This window comes from Contarinia nasturtii, unplaced genomic scaffold (genome assembly GCF_009176525.2).
Source record: "Contarinia nasturtii isolate CC-2019 unplaced genomic scaffold, AAFC_CNas_1.1 Cnas_scaffold_187, whole genome shotgun sequence".
Taxonomy (NCBI): Eukaryota; Metazoa; Arthropoda; class Insecta; order Diptera; family Cecidomyiidae; genus Contarinia; species Contarinia nasturtii.
This window is the reverse complement of record NW_022197544.1, coordinates 6615960-6632177: the sequence shown is the minus strand read 5'-3', so window position 1 is coordinate 6632177 and position 16218 is coordinate 6615960. Positions and strand designations below refer to the sequence as shown.

Genomic DNA, 16218 nt, shown 5'->3' with positions numbered 1-16218 from the left:
TTTGTCGTTTTTATCACTAAAAAAAATAAATCAGACAAAAGTAATATGTTTCAATTTTACAAAAGAAAAAAAAAAAATTATGAATCTAATTGCGTCGCCGTCGAACTCTTGAGATACGCCACGAATTGGGTTCTTCGTATTTATTATAGAGTGGTTCGAGACGTTGATTTTTCTTGAATTTACTGAGTTTCGTTGGATCGCTAAAGCGAAAGAATGCCGATGCAAATTCGACCAACCATTTTGGATCGATTGTTGTTACTTCTCGCATATATTCTTTTGTTGTTTGCACCAATTCATGATAAACAACCCATTCGGGTTGTCGATTGAATAGAGCGCTCGATGGATGAATATAAACGACTTGTGAATCGACAATTGTTCGATAGCCTTCTTGTGGATCTTTCTTTGATGCATTCCGAAAGAAACCCGAACAAATTGCCTTTTGTACGCGTACCGTATTCTTTCCGGCTGATACAACATCCAATTTATGTCGATCCATAATGCCAAGCAATTGTTTTCTCACATCCTGTGCTCGTTTCAACGTTCGAATTTGTACAAAATTTTCATAGCACCAAGCATTCGAAAATTTATTATTTTTCCAACTATTGTAAACCGCAAGCAGAGTCAAATGGTCGCCTTCAAGTTGATTGAATTTCGTTTTCTTTTGATCAGCTAACGCTTGTTTATCTTTCGGTCGATAGAAAACATTCTGTACGCTAAGCATTGATACGATGGTTAGCACCTCATCCGAACACTGTAACGCAACCGACATAATTAACATTTTCGATAGATTTGGTTCCAGCGGAAATTCAGCCATTCGACGTCCAAGTCGTGTCAATAATCCTTCGTCATCCAATGCGGACAATGAATGCAATTGTTCCAATGCCATAACCAGTGATTCAACAGGTGGTGCATCCATAAAATCAAAATGTAACAAATCATTAATGCCCATTGTTTTCAATTGTAAAACGGTCGTTGCCAAATTCGTTCGTTGAATTTCTGGTACCGGTGTCGGAAGCATTTCATCACGATACGCACGTTCTGTATACAATCGATAACACTTACCGGGACCTGTACGACCGGCACGACCAGCGCGTTGCTTAGCAGCTGCTTGAGAAATGGGCGTTACCACCAACGAATCCATGCCAGTTTTTGAATTGTACACTTTTTGTTTTACAAAACCGGGATCGACCACATAATAAATACCATCGATTGTTAATGAAGTTTCGGCAATATTTGTGGCAATAACCACTTTACGACTGCCAGCCGGTGCTGGATCGAAAATTCGTGTTTGCATTTCCGATGGCAATGCTGAATACACTGGTAATATAATCAATTCGGGTACATCGGGTCCAAGTGATTTCATGCGTTCATACAATATTTCACAAGCCGTATCGATCTCTTCACGACCCGTCAAAAATAGTAAAATATCACCCGGTGGTTCTCTTAAATGAATTTGCATGCATGTTATGAGCGATGCATCCAAATAATCGGTTTCGGGCTCTTTTGTATACAACACTTCAACGGGAAACGTTCGACCGGGAATGGTAAAAATTGGCGCTTCCATAAAGTACTGTGAAAATTTAACGGCATCCAATGTGGCTGATGTAACAATTAATTTGAGGTCAGCACGTTTTAGTACGGCTTGTTTTAGCAAACCAAACAGAACATCCGTATGAATTGTACGCTCATGAGCTTCGTCCAACATAATCACGGAATATCCTTTTAAGTCCATGTCCATTAAACATTCACGCAATAACATACCGTCTGTCATGTATTTTATTACCGTTTCTTGGCTTGTACAATCTTCAAAACGAATTGTATAACCGACTTCTTGACCCAAACGACAACCAAACTCTTCGGCAACACGTTTTGCCACAGACATTGCGGCCACTCTTCTTGGTTGTGTGCATCCCACTTTACCACGAGCGGTGAATCCACATTCAGCCAAATATTGTGTCATTTGTGTCGTTTTGCCACTACCCGTTTCACCGATGACAATCAGAATTTGATTATCGGTAACAGCCTGCAAATAAATTGGAAAATACCGTTCATTATTAAATAATTCATAAAATTGTTTTTGTGACAAACCAACGACAAAAAATGCTTACCTTAATCAAATCATCACGTAGTTTGTAAATTGGAAGCGATTGTCTTTGCTCGATAAGCGTCAAATTGGTTTTCATACCGAATGACGATTTTTTGCCACCAATTACATGCTTTTTCCATTCGGGAACTTCTTGCGGTGCAATTCCGACTCCACGTACATTAGCTGCTAATTCTCGAGTATCATCTATGAATTAATATAAAAATATGAATCATATATGTCATTTATGTTATTTTCCCATAAGCACAAAACTTACCTTCGGGCAATGGATCGATCCAATTTTTGTTCAAACTCGTTGGTATGCTGTCCATTTCTTGTTCACGTTGTAACATTTGTAGTTCTCTTCGTTCCTTGGCCAAAGCCGATTGCATCATAGCTGCTTGAGCAAGCGAACCATCTGGATTTTTAACAATTCGAACTGGTGATAGATCATGCAATGCACGACCATGTCCACGCAAAAATGCCGGTTCTTCTTCGACAATTTCAATTTCAATATCAGCTTCATCGTCGTCCTCGTCTTTTGGCAATAGGCCAGTTTCTTCATCAAAATCAGGTAATTCAGTACGATCAATAACACCCGATGAAATCATTTGTTTTATTTCCCATCGTTCTGGGCTGGATATTCGGGTGACCTTCTTCCGTGTTACATCCTCTTCGGCATCCTTATTTCCTTCCAAATGTAGTAACGATGTGCCAGCCATTGGTCGATCTGGATTTCTATCTCGCATTTCATCATTCAAATGTAAATGTGAAGATGGATTTAGATCGGCACCCGTATCCTGATCAACTTCTTTCATTGACAACGATACTTTTTGTCCGGCCAATGACATTACTTTTACTTTAACATTTGATCCGCGTGACACAACTTCCGTAACATCGGTTACACGGCCTTCGGAACGCAATTGGGATATGTGCACTAAACCTTCCCAACGCTTTTTCAATCCCATTATTTGAACAAAACAACCAAATGGCACGATATTTGCCACACGGCCAGAGTAAATTTTTCCGGCTTCAGGATCATCGGGCATTGGTGTTGTACTTCGTTTACGTGATGATTGTGGTGGTGAACGATTCCGATGTCGATCATGACTTCTGCTTCGATTTCGATTTCTTTGCCGATCTCGGTGTTTGTCACGCGATGTTGAACGTCTACGGTCTCGTGATTTGGAATCACTCCGTTTACCTCGCGACCGACTTCTTCGTCTATCTTTACTGCGTGATCGCTTTCGACCTTTTGATCTGAAAATTATTTAGTTTTCGTTTTTAAATAACAATAGAAATGTTAATCACTAAACATGATGATGCATTGTAAATTCGATTATTTACCTCGATCGACCGGCTCTGTCTCTCGACCGACCGGTTCGTTCTCTTGACCGGCTTCTTCTCGATGATCTGTCTTTGTCTCTGTCACGTTCTCGAACTTTATCTCGTTCTTTTTCACGATTTTTCGAACGGTCTCGGCGTGATTTACGCTCTCTAGATCGTTCCCTTTTCTCGTCTTGCTTCAATTCAGTTTCGTTGCCACTTTTGGACGGTGCAAACGCTTCCAATTCAGCCAACATATCATCGGCAACAGTGTTCAATTTCTTATCTTTCTTTTCATCTTTTGCAGCTTCGTTCGGTGGAATCATATCATCTTGTAATTTATTTGGCATTGCCAAACCAGGAAATTTCATAGCTAATCGATCAACATTTGGTTTTGTTTTGAATTCATCGTCGTCATTATCGTCGATAAGTTTCTTTGATGTTTTCATCAATTGAATGATTCGCAATAAACTGGTGATAAATGAATCTGGAAATTCGGCACCATTTTCCAAAAGCGCTTTCTTAAATGCAACAAATGTTGTATGTGTTTCGGCTAGATCGATGATAAATTCGGCCAAATCCTTATCGTTCATGCCCAAATGGTTATCCAACTCGGTGCAAATCTTCGACACCAACGACAAATGCTCAAGCTTCGAAAGTTCTTCCATTTTGTTTATTTCGTTTATTTTAAATTTTCACAGAATGTTTTTGTTTTAAACGGCACTACACAACATTTTTCTCGTTTTATCGGTACGTTTATTTTGTCGGAATATTTACACTTTTAATCGTTTGAATTGTAGCGTTGTGACTGATGGTGCATCGTGTGTATTGAGGAAGATAGAGAGAGAGATAGCGTTTGACAGATAGTATTTGACAGCAAATGTATGCATTCAATGCCATCTACGCATTAATCACAATTTTATGGTGAAATCAATGTAAAATAATGCTCTCTTCCCACTGCTCAAAAATGTCAGCTGCTTATTTTAATAACAATAACTAAAAAAAATTACCAAATAAAAAAAATAAGAATAAATAAATGGTTTATATTTTACAAAATTAGTGTTTCCACCTTTATTGAATTTAGTTAAAATTGTCTTTGTGTTATACGGTCCGGACATTGAATGCGTCCACCGCGATTCGATTCGTTGATGGATTTTGACAGGAATCGTACCAGTGCTAGAGCGAGAAAGAGTACAATTGTGAAATACTCAAACAACACACAATCATTGTATTCAAGATTGGTCATTGGTTGTATCGAAACATTAACCATAGCAGTGTGATCGATCATTTGCGGTTCGTTGTTCTTTCGAATGTTGAATATTGTCGCAAATAAAATGTCCATTGTTTTAACAGCTGTTTGAGGTTGAAAAAGAGTAAGTGAGTGATGAAAATTTATCATTTGAATTGTCAATTGTTCAATTCAAGTCAGAAAAATATATCTACAAATATTGTGTTCAAAACGAACTTTGGAGCGGAAAGGAATGAACAACAAAACAAAAAGAGCGCATAGCGTAGTATTTTCGTTCAGAATTTCGGGGCGTGAAATTAGCATAATGCAAAAATAAAAGCAACAGAATGATCGTGAAAATTGAATTTAATTGAATCACAATGGAATTGCATTTTGAATAATTAAAAAAATGTAACGATCAATGTGGAAAGAAAATGTTTGTGAATTGTTTATGATCGAATTGAAGTACAAAAGAAAGAAATAATCGTGATAGAAGACAAACAAGACACATTCATACACACACACACACACACACACACAGTGAGTGAATGAGATAGAAACGAAACAAACAAAAGCTTTTTAAAATAATGTGCATTCGCGTGTTGCATGCACTCAGTTCGCGTAATGCAAAAGTAAACAACGTGTTTAAGTAGTATGAAAAGCAAAACAAATCTTAACGTTCGAAGAAGTGAATTGTCATCCATATAAACTTTCATGAGTTCTTTGAAAATTAATTATTGATTTGAAATTATGTGATTAATTGCTCAAAATAAACAATAAACTATTGGAAAAACATAATTAATCTCATTTACTTATTGCCCGATTCATCTAAAATATATTCTTCTTGAATTGATAGAGAAAAAAACATATTATTTATACTATTTTTTCAAAATTACCTAATTTTTTATTTAATTCATTGAGAAATTTGAACAAAACATTTCATTACAATTGGATATCAATTTATTATTCTTACCAAAGTATAATTATTGTACATTGAGTTTAATTAGTATCTTTTTCAAATTGTATCATATGCTCTAGCATCAGAATGCCTTTTGTTCCACTCGGGTAATCCAAACAGATTCAACAGATACATTCATATTATTGTTCTTTTTTTCAATTGTATAAATCTAAAGAACTGTTAAAATGTGCAAGCGATGAGCTCGAATCTTAAAATTAAAAATTTTTCACGCAATTCTTCATCTTGTCTCTATTTTTCCTTCAAAATCTCAACACTATTCGTTTGCATTTTTTCGTGATGTCAATTGTTTTATTTGGTCATAATGGTGCCATCCATGAAGAGAATACAATAAAATCTTCAATAAAACAATATAGTATTTCATTTGAATGGATTTTTATCAAATCCTCTATTTGACTCTACATTTGGCTGCCCTTAGTTACCCCACTGATCATAACTATAGTTTACTGAAATGGTCAACCACTTTGGGAACATATTTAAATTAATGTATTTGAATCTTTCTATAGAATGTGAAGGATTAAATTTCATATACACCATTTTTGTTATTTTACATTCAATATTAATGTTTAATTTTATGTTATTGGCACGGTTCTTAATGATTTCCAATACTTCGTGATAATCTTTTGCCGCAAAATAAAAGATATAGTTATCTGAGCAATATATTGTTAATTCTGACAATTGCTTACCGTATTGCAACATTTCTTTCAGCACGGCCATTGTAATTTGATTTGTAGGCTCCAAATTTTCATAGTCGATTGATTGGATGGTTAAATTTTTGAGGGCATGGAAATTTTTTGTTAATTCAATTAAAAGGTTTTGATCAAAGATACCAGGAGTATAAAGCCAAAGTTGTGTTATATTTTTCATTGGAAATATATACAAATTCCTTATTGAATTATCATTTATGTTAAGAAATAAATTGAGATCTAGATATTTGAGATGCCTTAAGTGTATATTATCTATTTCAGTAAACACATATACGCCGACATGCAAAATTAACGACTGAATGTTTGACAATTTATTAGAAATTATTTCACATAACTTTGGCGAATAATTAATATTTAATCTTTCTATTTGGGGATTATGTGTTAAAAATTCATCACAAGATATATCATCAACAGTCTTTTCAAAATTAATCAACTTTGAAAATGTGATCGCAGGTAAAGTGTATTGAATACGATTAAAGCCATTTATATTCAAAGTCTCCAACTGAGTACAATGAACCAAACAATCATTAAATGGACCAAAAACTGATTCGGGTGTTAAATTGATTTGTAAGCATTTTAATTGCGAAAGAAGCAGACAAATGTCAAGGAGAGTCCTTTTTGTGATATTCACTGCGGACACATGGAGTTCCATAAGATTTGGGCAGTGCTTATAGATTAATTTTAATAAAATTTCTGATATGTCCGGTATATCTTCAAACAAAAATGAACCACAAAGCGTGCTTGCACAAAAAATCGAGCTACCAAAATTAGTTAAAAATCGATCAATTTCAGACAATGTAACATCACTTCTATCATGCATTAAATCTGTAAATGATACAGTTGTTTGCCTTAATTTGGATGAAAATGCTTCTTTTGAGATTCGATTAAATTTAATGCAAACATTTGCAATGGAATGAAAATCACTCATTTGATCAAATTTTTTGAATATTTGGTGCAAGCAGTCATCATTCAGGACAGTGAAAATATTATTTTGCGTATTTTGTGTCAATTTTCCAAACTTTTTTACCTCAACCAATGATAATTTTCCGATACGTTCAATTATTTTAACATTTCTGTGCTGATCATCTCTAAATTCGTTCATTGGTTTTATCTCATATTCCATATCATAAAGTGAGATTTTACCTTGTTCAACTAAATAATTAGCAACTTTGCAATCTTTATATTGAATAAGACCACAAACAAGGACATTGTTTTCACATCGAATGTTTGTTGATTCAATTTCTCCGTATTTTTGAAAGAAGCTGCTCATATTTTCTGGACTAACCTGAAAAAAAATAACAATATATTAACTACGCACGCAAACGGCTAACTAAGATTCATTTTGATGTATTTATCTTACATAATATCGCTGTCTGGGAGACGGTATATTAATTGGGGTTATCCCAATCGTTCTCTCTGGAATTTCACCACTAAAAATTTGGTTCCAATTATGTTTCAATTTCTCTATCTGGTCTCTATAGAAATTTTCATATTCATCAGCGTCCATCTTCTTTAAATAAAAGTTTATAATTATAATTACACACAAAAAACAAATGGATAGATAATTTACTAATTAATTTTTATTTGAAAATCTATCCAAATATTTAGATATCTATAAAAAAAAAATTTTTGCAAAAAAAAACTTTTAAATTCCTATACCTATAATAATAATTGCGTTTGTAAACTTTTTTTTTTTTCAAAAGAGTGAACGCAAATCGCTTGTGTTGAACAAAGATCAGAGTATCGATAAATCGATATACATTTCACTCGCTCTGTTTCCCTATATTCCATACCGAACCTAATTCACACACACTCTCTCTTTCCTTTTTTGCTCTCTCTATTACCAAACGATAGTCGGTTGAATGTGTAAGTGTCACTCAAACATTGCGTTGACGTTTGGTAGTAGAAAGAGCGAAAAAAGAAAGAGAGAGTGTGTATGAATGAGGTTTGGTATGGCAAGCAGATCCGTTGAAGTTTTAGAGAAAGAGAAGAGAGAGAGAGAGAGTATGTGTATGTGTATGTGTATGTGTGTACATGTACACTAATACTAAGAAAAGGGTCTGAAACATACAAATCTATACTACTGTGTGTGTGTGTGTGTGTGCACTAATACTAAGAAACGTGGATGAAATCGGCATTTTCATACTACTAAAGTGAATTATAAACAAATGTGCATTCATTTATGAGAATATTTTGTCCGGATATTGTGTAAATCTATATTGGTGTATTTTTATGACAGAAAAATCATTATCAACATATTTAATAATATTTTAATACATATTTTATGTGCCATAGAAACGATATAACTATATATGTGTGTGCGTAATTGGATCGAGAAAAGGAGAGAGAAAGAGATCATAACAAAGAATATTTATCGGCAAAAAAATCCATGAAAAGCACTTCCAAGACTGTCTAGTAGACTAGAGTAGCACTTCCAAGACAGTGTCTACATTTTCAAATAGAAAATTGTGAGCATAAGAGACAGATAAAGAGAAAAAGAACGTGCGCACGCGAAACAGAAAGAATACACACACACACACACTCACACTAAGTGGATACATTGAAACATTTAGTGTTGTTGTTGCTTTTTTTTCTATCGTTTTCTCACAGTATTTTATCCCAGGTTGTGTGTATATATAATAAATTTTTTGTTGTTCTTACAACGGTTCCGTGTAATATAAATGCGATTGTACGGGTAGATATCATTCTCTCGCTCGCATCGCCCAGATTTCGTGACGACACTATCGCATCTATGAAAATTGTCACAATTCAAACAAACAATTTTATATCTCGTGAGAATAGCAAAAAGGACGAGACCACAGCTGTCGAACGCTATAAAGTGCAAAAAGAACAACAACCGAAAAAAATCAACAAAATTATCTTTTTTTGAGCTATTGTTGCACAATATACACATACTGTGCGCACTGTGTTGGAGAAGAGAAAAAAAAAAACAACGAAGAAACCAAATTTGTTGAGCATTTTTTTTTGCTTTCCTGTGCTTCGACACACTGTGAGCGCGCGAGTGCATAATTGTTTGTATATGCGTACACAGCAAAATAAGGTGATACATGTATGGACATATTACATTTTGATGTGGTCTAGTGGAATTATTATCAGTGTGTTTGTTTATTCTGGCCATACAGTGAGTTTACATTGAAAATCCAGCAGAAAATTCATTCAATCGAAGAAAATCGACTTATATACCTCACATTCCCTCAATCTAATTGAATTACAAACCAACCGAAAATCAGTCAAGTTGCAACAGCGACAAATATAGCCGATTTACAAAAAACACATACCACTAACCAACTGCCAGGAGAGATAGAGAGAGATAGAGAGAAATTCTGAAGCCAAAGCAAAAGGGGAAACAGTTTCAATTTCTTCTTTCTGGATGTTTTCCGTCATTGACATTACACATCTAATGTACTAGTTAAATTTAGAACTCATTAAGTGATTGTGTATTGAGCTTAAGAACCTGAAACAAAGAACATTATTTATTTGACGCACCCACTACCACACAAAATATCTATAACAATCTAATGAGAATTATTAAAAAAAAAAAAAGTGAATTTGTGTTATCCATTTGAATTGCACGCGATTCATTCATATATGAGTGTAAAATTCAATTAATTTGTGCTAATTAATGTTATCCATCCAGTCGAACGCCGAAGGATATCAACATAAAATCAATGAAACATTATTTTGAACGTTGACAACATTTTCAATTGAACAAAAAGCAAATCAACAACAAAGTAGGACAGGTTTTTAGTTATCAAAGTAATTCATTGTTTGTTTTCCAAGCAACATCGAGTGCATTTGACGAAGTTGCATTGAACGACACAAATCTATCACACATACACATAATGGCTGATTTAAGACGTAGAAAACCAGATGATGACAGTGGAAAGCAGGTTGATGACGATAATTTCAATGCCACGAATACGGAACGATGCATTGGCGATGGTGCCAATGGCAGTGATGATGAACAACCATCGTTACTGCAACACAAAAAACCAAACAGCGGTTTAACAACAGCTGATTCATCCGATCATGTAAATATAAACAAAAATCCTGTTTTTTTTTCTATTTCTATAATACTTTTTCATATTGTCATTCGCTACATCTGAGATTCCAAATGGGACTGTCTATTTTTATGTACGTGTTTTAACTGTTCGCATGATGCATTGATATTGTCTCGCTCAAATAGATATAGACTAATTATCGCTGATGATCGATTTTTTTTTCTCTCTTTATCATTGTGTATACAACTGTTGGTTAAAGAACAATAGTAATTTCGATACTACTGCTATATCATTCTCTCATCCGATCCATGCGTGATTCTCTGGCGATTTCGTATAATGATCATTTATCACCACATGCACGATTAAAAAGAAAACATTGTTTATTTACTGCAATGGCGGTCAATCGGATTTTTATATATATTTCATTTACTCCTATTCACTCTCCATTTTATGTTTTCATTTAATGAATAACAGCACGTAGCGTGAATGATTATTGACAATTATGTTTGGCATTCATTTGATTTTCAATGTTTCAAAGACTTCGGTGTTTGTTTCTCATCGTGTGAAACTTGTGCTCAAACACCATTCCAAATAAGCGAAAAAATTCGGAGCCAAGGAAATTTCCACAAAATTTGAAATAAACATCATTTCATTACTAAGTAAATGTGCAGTGGGCGGTTTAAATTGATTGTTGCATTGAGTATTTGAGTGCAATTTAACACATGAAACTAACATCTGAAACAAAAACAAAAAATTGACCGGAGACTGCATTAATTTAGTTGTGCGGTACTTGTGCACTCCGTCAGAATGGACGCTTTGGCATTTTTGTCTATTTATTTGTTTGTTTATCGAGCAAATTGATTAACTAGGCTTTGATTGAATTGGATTAGAGAGTTCATTTAGCCCAGTTCAAGGGTCAATAATTGTGTTGCATGCGCATCGAACAAAGCCTTTCATTCAGTTTTGGATGTTTTTTTTTCTCTCTTTCTTTGTGACAACAAAGGAGGGAAATCAATTAGTTGCTAAAAATATTAACCTTTGATTTCACATTCATTTTTGAAAACTTGTTGTATTACAATCAATTTGAGGTAGATATATTCTTGAGAAACAACTACAAGTATTCATGCACAAAAACCTACAGAAAATGGCAAAACAAAAAAAAGTTCATAACAACATTTTTTTTTGACCCACAAAATATTTTTAACCGCAGCATGTTACTTTGTGTATATTTTATAACATTTCACTTCGCCGTTTTTCCCTTTTCAATCGAGCATTTGCAACAAGAAGCGAACCAAAAAAAGAAGGTAAATGTGAATCCAAAAAGAAGCATTGCGTCACATTTTGAATGCAACAATCGTTGACCGCGTTTCGGTCTGGCACAACGTGCGGAATTCATAGTCATGTATGTGATTCATGCATCTTACGATTTTTTTATGATGCCAACAACTTGATAGTATACATATTGTCCGATACGCACACAATGATGTGTGATTGATATTTTAAAAGTTGCACAAATTCCATTCTTTTTTCTTTCAAAAATAGACTCTCGTGAAACTTCACGAAATCGAAATTGTAATATTTCGGAATTTATGTGAGTTTGATTGAATATGAGCTATAAAAAACAGTTGCAATTTCAATCACCGATGATTATAGTTAACCAATATTGAAATGCACAATGTCAAATTCAATTTGTAAGGTTTCATTGTCGCAAAAAGGTGCATTTGATGACAGTGGAAAAATGTGTAAATATCATATACCGTACAATCGAATAGTCTATATCTATATCTGGTGTCTAATATGCGGGGCGGATAGAGAAAACAAAATTGGCAAACAATTCCTAATTCTCACTTGGAAATTCTATATTTACTTCAGACCGATCTGCGTCACAACATACACCACAAAAATACTATATTTGTTTTCTTTGTCGACTCATGGTGAGAGAGAGAAAAAACAAACAGTATGCATAGATAATTACTGCAGTAGTGTTCATCGATTGACGCCAAATCTTATTTCAAATACTTTATTCATCGCGAGCTGGAATTAATTTGGTGTAAATGACTCAATAATACAACGGCAGTTAGAATGTTTCCATTTAATAGGATCAACGTTTGAAAAGTCATTTTCTATCGCAAAATAATTCTATCGTCAATGTAAACAACACGTTTGCCAATCATTTTTTATGAGCATAATTTATGGCTGGTGGTTGCTGTGCGTCTAATTGAATTGCGAATTGTAACGAAGAGAATTTTAGTTTCCGTATTGAAGATATCATATTCATTCGATTTAATTAGAAATTTCTTTGATGCTATTTATAGCCCACAAACCGAAAATAGATTTTTAAGCAATGACGATTGATTTTTGGTTTTAATTTTTTATCTCTCGTAATATTTTCAGGTTGACTCTGAAGAAGAGCGATTACCGGATGAAAAATATGTGGAAAAATTGGCGAAAAAATTGCCACAAGGAACGGATAAAACGCCAGAAGTGCTGGAAGAAGCATTGAAAGGCTTGCCAGATAAGTAAGAAATGCATACAGATAATCAATTTACAAAATATATATATATGAAGTTAACAATTCTCATAATCTCCTCCCCCCCTCTCTCTCTCTTTCTCTCGGCAGATGGAAAAATTACATAATCCGAGGCATATTCACGTTTATTATGATAATGGGATTCTGTCTCATCATCTATGGAGGTCCATTGGCACTCATGATAACGGTAATGATAATAAAAAAAATTCCCAACCAAAGCCACACGTCTCCCACACAAAATCGTGTCACTTTCACGCATCGGCTCTGTTTTTTTCTCTCTTCCTTTTGAATCGATTTTTTGCAGACGCTTTTGGTGCAAGTAAAATGTTTTGAAGAGATCATTTCGATTGGATATCAAGTGTATCGCATTCATGGATTGCCATGGTTCCGCAGTTTGTCATGGTATTTCTTGTTGACGTCCAATTACTTTTTCTATGGTGAAAATTTAGTCGACTACTATGGTGTGGTGATAAATCGTGTTGAGTATCTTCGCTTCCTGGTTACCTACCATCGATTCTTGTCGTTTACATTGTATTGCATTGGTTTTGTATGGTTTGTGTTATCGCTAGTCAAAAAATACTATATGAAACAGTTCAGTTTGTTTGCTTGGACACATGTCGCACTGCTGATTGTCGTGACACAAAGCTATTTAATCATTCAAAACATATTTGAAGGTAATTGGTGTCCATTTTCTTTCGATTTACAATTCGTGCAACAATTTCTATAATTTATTCATTTATTTTTTGCAATATTTCATTTTAGGTTTGATTTGGTTCATTGTACCGGTATCGATGATTGTATGCAACGATGTGATGGCGTATTTGTTTGGATTTTTCTTCGGTCGTACGCCATTGATTAAGCTCAGCCCAAAGAAAACATGGGAAGGATTCATTGGTGGTGGTTTTGCAACTGTCATATTTGGCGTTGTTTTCTCCTATCTGTTGTGTCAGTATCAATTTTTTATTTGTCCCATCGAATATAACGAAGCGGCTGGCCGCATGGGCATGGAATGCGAACCAAGCTATCTATTCAGACCACAAGAGTACACACTTTCACTTGTTAAAATCAACAAAACAATCACCATGTATCCATTCCTATTGCATTCATTGTCAATGAGCGTATTCAGCTCAGTGATCGGGCCATTTGGTGGTTTCTTTGCTTCCGGGTTCAAACGAGCTTTCAAAATCAAAGTAATTTAACATGATAGTCTTTCATTTTGATCAATGCACAAAATTTTATACACATTTATGTCATTTCGTTTGTACAGGATTTTGGCGATATGATCCCAGGCCATGGAGGAATTATGGATCGATTCGATTGCCAATTTTTAATGGCAACCTTTGTCAATGTCTATATTTCCAGCTTCATACGCACCGCATCACCAGCCAAACTTCTTCAACAGGTAGTTAGTTAACCGATTATTACTACTAAACATTATAGGTCACATGTTTCGAATGATACAGATACTTTCAAACTAACGACACTTTTTTTTCTTTACATTTAGATCTACAATTTGAAGCCCGAACAACAACTTCAACTCTATAATTCACTTCGTGATTCTCTTCATAATCGAAGCATCTTAGATTAAATTAATTTATAACACTCTATGTACCTAAGCTCCAACAGAAAAAGTCTAACAACTGATGATTCATGGTCGACGTGCAAGTTGACGGTGTCCCCTAGCAAAATCTGTGTATTGAATTTATTCGTACCTTATATGGTGTTTATTTTTTAATGAAATGGACAAAATGTGGTAGAAAAAATCGAAAAAAAAAACTTGTGTAGGGAAGCAAAGAAAAATTCAATATTGGATAGATATATTATTTATAAATATGCCTCTATTCACAAGTTATATATGGTCATTACATAAATGTTATGAGTAAATTATATATTGATGTGTAGACTGTGTAAAAAAACACACAACATCCTCAATCCGCATAGAACATTATTGTGAACAAGAACATATTTTGAGACAGAGAAAAAAAACAACAAAAAAAAAACCAAGCATCAACAAGCATCAAACTTGACGAGATTTACTATTATCTCGATTGAGAAAATAAGATGGGTTCAGAGTCAATCTGAATCGAGTGGATAAGAATATTTTTAATTAAAACAATCCATACATAAATACACACACATTTCTAGTCATTTGCAAACCGAACTAATGTTATATCTCTAATATTTATTAAATGAATGGAAAATATAGAGAAAACATATTTATATGTAACAACACAAAAAGATATGTATCTAAAATAAATTTAATCAAACTCAAAACACAGCAAAAAAAAAACAATGGATCAGATATCATGTATATGATATTATAATAAAAAAGAGTATAAAGTGGAAATCTTTGCTCTAAACGAATTCAAAATAAATATGTTATGAATGTTATGTTAGGTGAAAAACCCTGAGCAAATAGTTGTAGAAAATGTTGATAGCAACGCCGATGATTATCAAAAAAAAAATGTTGGCCCAAGAAGAACACACACAAATGGGAACTGAATTAAAATGTTGGCTCACTTGAGAAATACTCTTGAAAAAATGCATATAAATATTTGTCATATCTTAAAACGCCAATATTTAAAACAAAAACTTAGCATATTTCATTAGTTCTTGCATTTAAAACGTTTTTATTGGTTCAGAAGAATCTTGCTAGACCAAATCGATCAAAAGAAACGTAATCCAGCCAAAATCATTGAAAATTGATGTCAACATTTAGGGACCTTTTTATACGAACTTTTTTTCTATATATTTTTTTATCAATCTTCTGTAATTAAAAAAAAACACACACACACACTCACTTTTTCGACTGAGAACGATGCCAAAACTGCAATGAGAAATTGTTTGGCGTCTAAAATAACACGCAAAATCACTCGAAAAAAATACCACTGAAAAAAAAAATCAACCAGCAAATAATTTTAATTTGTTTTTGTTCTTTTTTTAAATCGGACAAATAAGCATAGGTGTTGACAAGGGTTCCTGGGGTCCGGATCATTCTCCCCCTGAATATTTTTGGGGGAACCCTCAATATTTTCATTGGGATTTTCTAGGGTTTTTTCATCTTTCGCGGACTCATATGCATTTCTCCCTACGAAAACATTTTTCCGTCAACACCTATGACAAATTGGACTCGACAAGTCACCGCAAATATTCTCATCTATTTCACTTGTATTAGTTAATTTTTAGTTTATAACATTTAATATACGTATGTATGCAATGCCAACATATTCGTGAGTGAGAAATACGTATGCATAACACAAAAAGGTTACCGCTAGCAAAACATCAAAGTTATAAATATATTCAGTTTAAGATAGGAAACTTGTTTTTGTTTTGTATTTTTTTTTTT

At 34.0% G+C, this 16218-nt stretch overlaps 3 protein-coding genes across 9 annotated transcripts; 1 reads left to right on the top strand and 2 right to left on the bottom strand.

Moving 5' to 3' along the window:
• Window positions 1–12: 12 nt before the first annotated feature.
• On the bottom strand, window positions 13–4259 carry LOC116352531 (ATP-dependent RNA helicase DHX8). The gene is made up of 4 exons (XM_031785197.1): window positions 3431–4259; window positions 2361–3343; window positions 2109–2290; window positions 13–2023 (listed from the first exon to the last, which is right to left on the bottom strand). Exons 1-4 carry the CDS (start codon window positions 4075–4077, stop codon window positions 86–88), a joined length of 3750 nt encoding a protein of 1249 aa, XP_031641057.1. The 5' UTR covers window positions 4078–4259; the 3' UTR covers window positions 13–85.
• Window positions 4260–4624: 365 nt separating this feature from the next.
• LOC116352533 (phosphatidate cytidylyltransferase, photoreceptor-specific) lies at window positions 4625–16190 on the top strand. Of its 5 annotated transcripts, none has more exons than XM_031785204.1 (8): window positions 4625–4782; window positions 10122–10372; window positions 12737–12861; window positions 12963–13059; window positions 13177–13546; window positions 13635–14062; window positions 14140–14277; window positions 14377–16190. In XM_031785204.1, the coding sequence occupies exons 2-8, from the start codon at window positions 10184–10186 to the stop codon at window positions 14458–14460; spliced, it is 1431 nt and encodes a 476-aa protein (XP_031641064.1). In that variant the 5' UTR covers window positions 4625–4782; window positions 10122–10183; the 3' UTR covers window positions 14461–16190. The 5 variants fall into 5 exon arrangements, with proteins under 5 accessions (XP_031641064.1, XP_031641063.1, XP_031641065.1 ...); XM_031785203.1 differs by having other exon boundaries at window positions 9979–10372; XM_031785205.1 differs by having other exon boundaries at window positions 4625–4786.
• On the bottom strand, window positions 5517–8164 carry LOC116352532. 3 transcript variants are annotated; one of them, XM_031785198.1, is made up of 3 exons: window positions 7980–8164; window positions 7681–7830; window positions 5517–7605 (listed from the first exon to the last, which is right to left on the bottom strand). In XM_031785198.1, the coding sequence occupies exons 2-3, from the start codon at window positions 7825–7827 to the stop codon at window positions 6028–6030; spliced, it is 1725 nt and encodes a 574-aa protein (XP_031641058.1). In that variant the 5' UTR covers window positions 7828–7830; window positions 7980–8164; the 3' UTR covers window positions 5517–6027. The 3 variants fall into 3 exon arrangements, with proteins under 3 accessions (XP_031641058.1, XP_031641060.1, XP_031641059.1); XM_031785200.1 differs by having other exon boundaries at window positions 5517–7600; XM_031785199.1 differs by having other exon boundaries at window positions 7681–7827.
• Window positions 16191–16218: the final 28 nt, after the last annotated feature.

Bases quoted from the DNA above. Each gene is read 5' to 3' on its own strand.
- LOC116352531 (XM_031785197.1), bottom strand. From the start codon at position 4,077: ATGGAAGAACTTTCGAAGCTTGAGCATTTGTCGTTGGTGTCGAAGATT. The intron at 3,344-3,430 runs GTAAATAATCGA...AATAATTTTCAG, and splicing joins GACAGAGCCGGTCGATCGAG to ATCAAAAGGTCGAAAGCGAT. The intron at 2,024-2,108 runs GTAAGCATTTTT...ATTTATTTGCAG, and splicing joins TACGTGATGATTTGATTAAG to GCTGTTACCGATAATCAAAT.
- LOC116352532 (XM_031785198.1), bottom strand. From the start codon at position 7,827: ATGGACGCTGATGAATATGAAAATTTCTATAGAGACCAGATAGAGAAA. The intron at 7,606-7,680 runs GTAAGATAAATA...ATTTTTTTTCAG, and splicing joins CTCCCAGACAGCGATATTAT to GTTAGTCCAGAAAATATGAG.
- LOC116352533 (XM_031785204.1), top strand. From the start codon at position 10,184: ATGGCTGATTTAAGACGTAGAAAACCAGATGATGACAGTGGAAAGCAG. The intron at 12,862-12,962 runs GTAAGAAATGCA...TTCTCTCGGCAG, and splicing joins TTGAAAGGCTTGCCAGATAA to ATGGAAAAATTACATAATCC. The intron at 14,278-14,376 runs GTTAGTTAACCG...CTTTACATTTAG, and splicing joins CCAAACTTCTTCAACAGGTA to ATCTACAATTTGAAGCCCGA.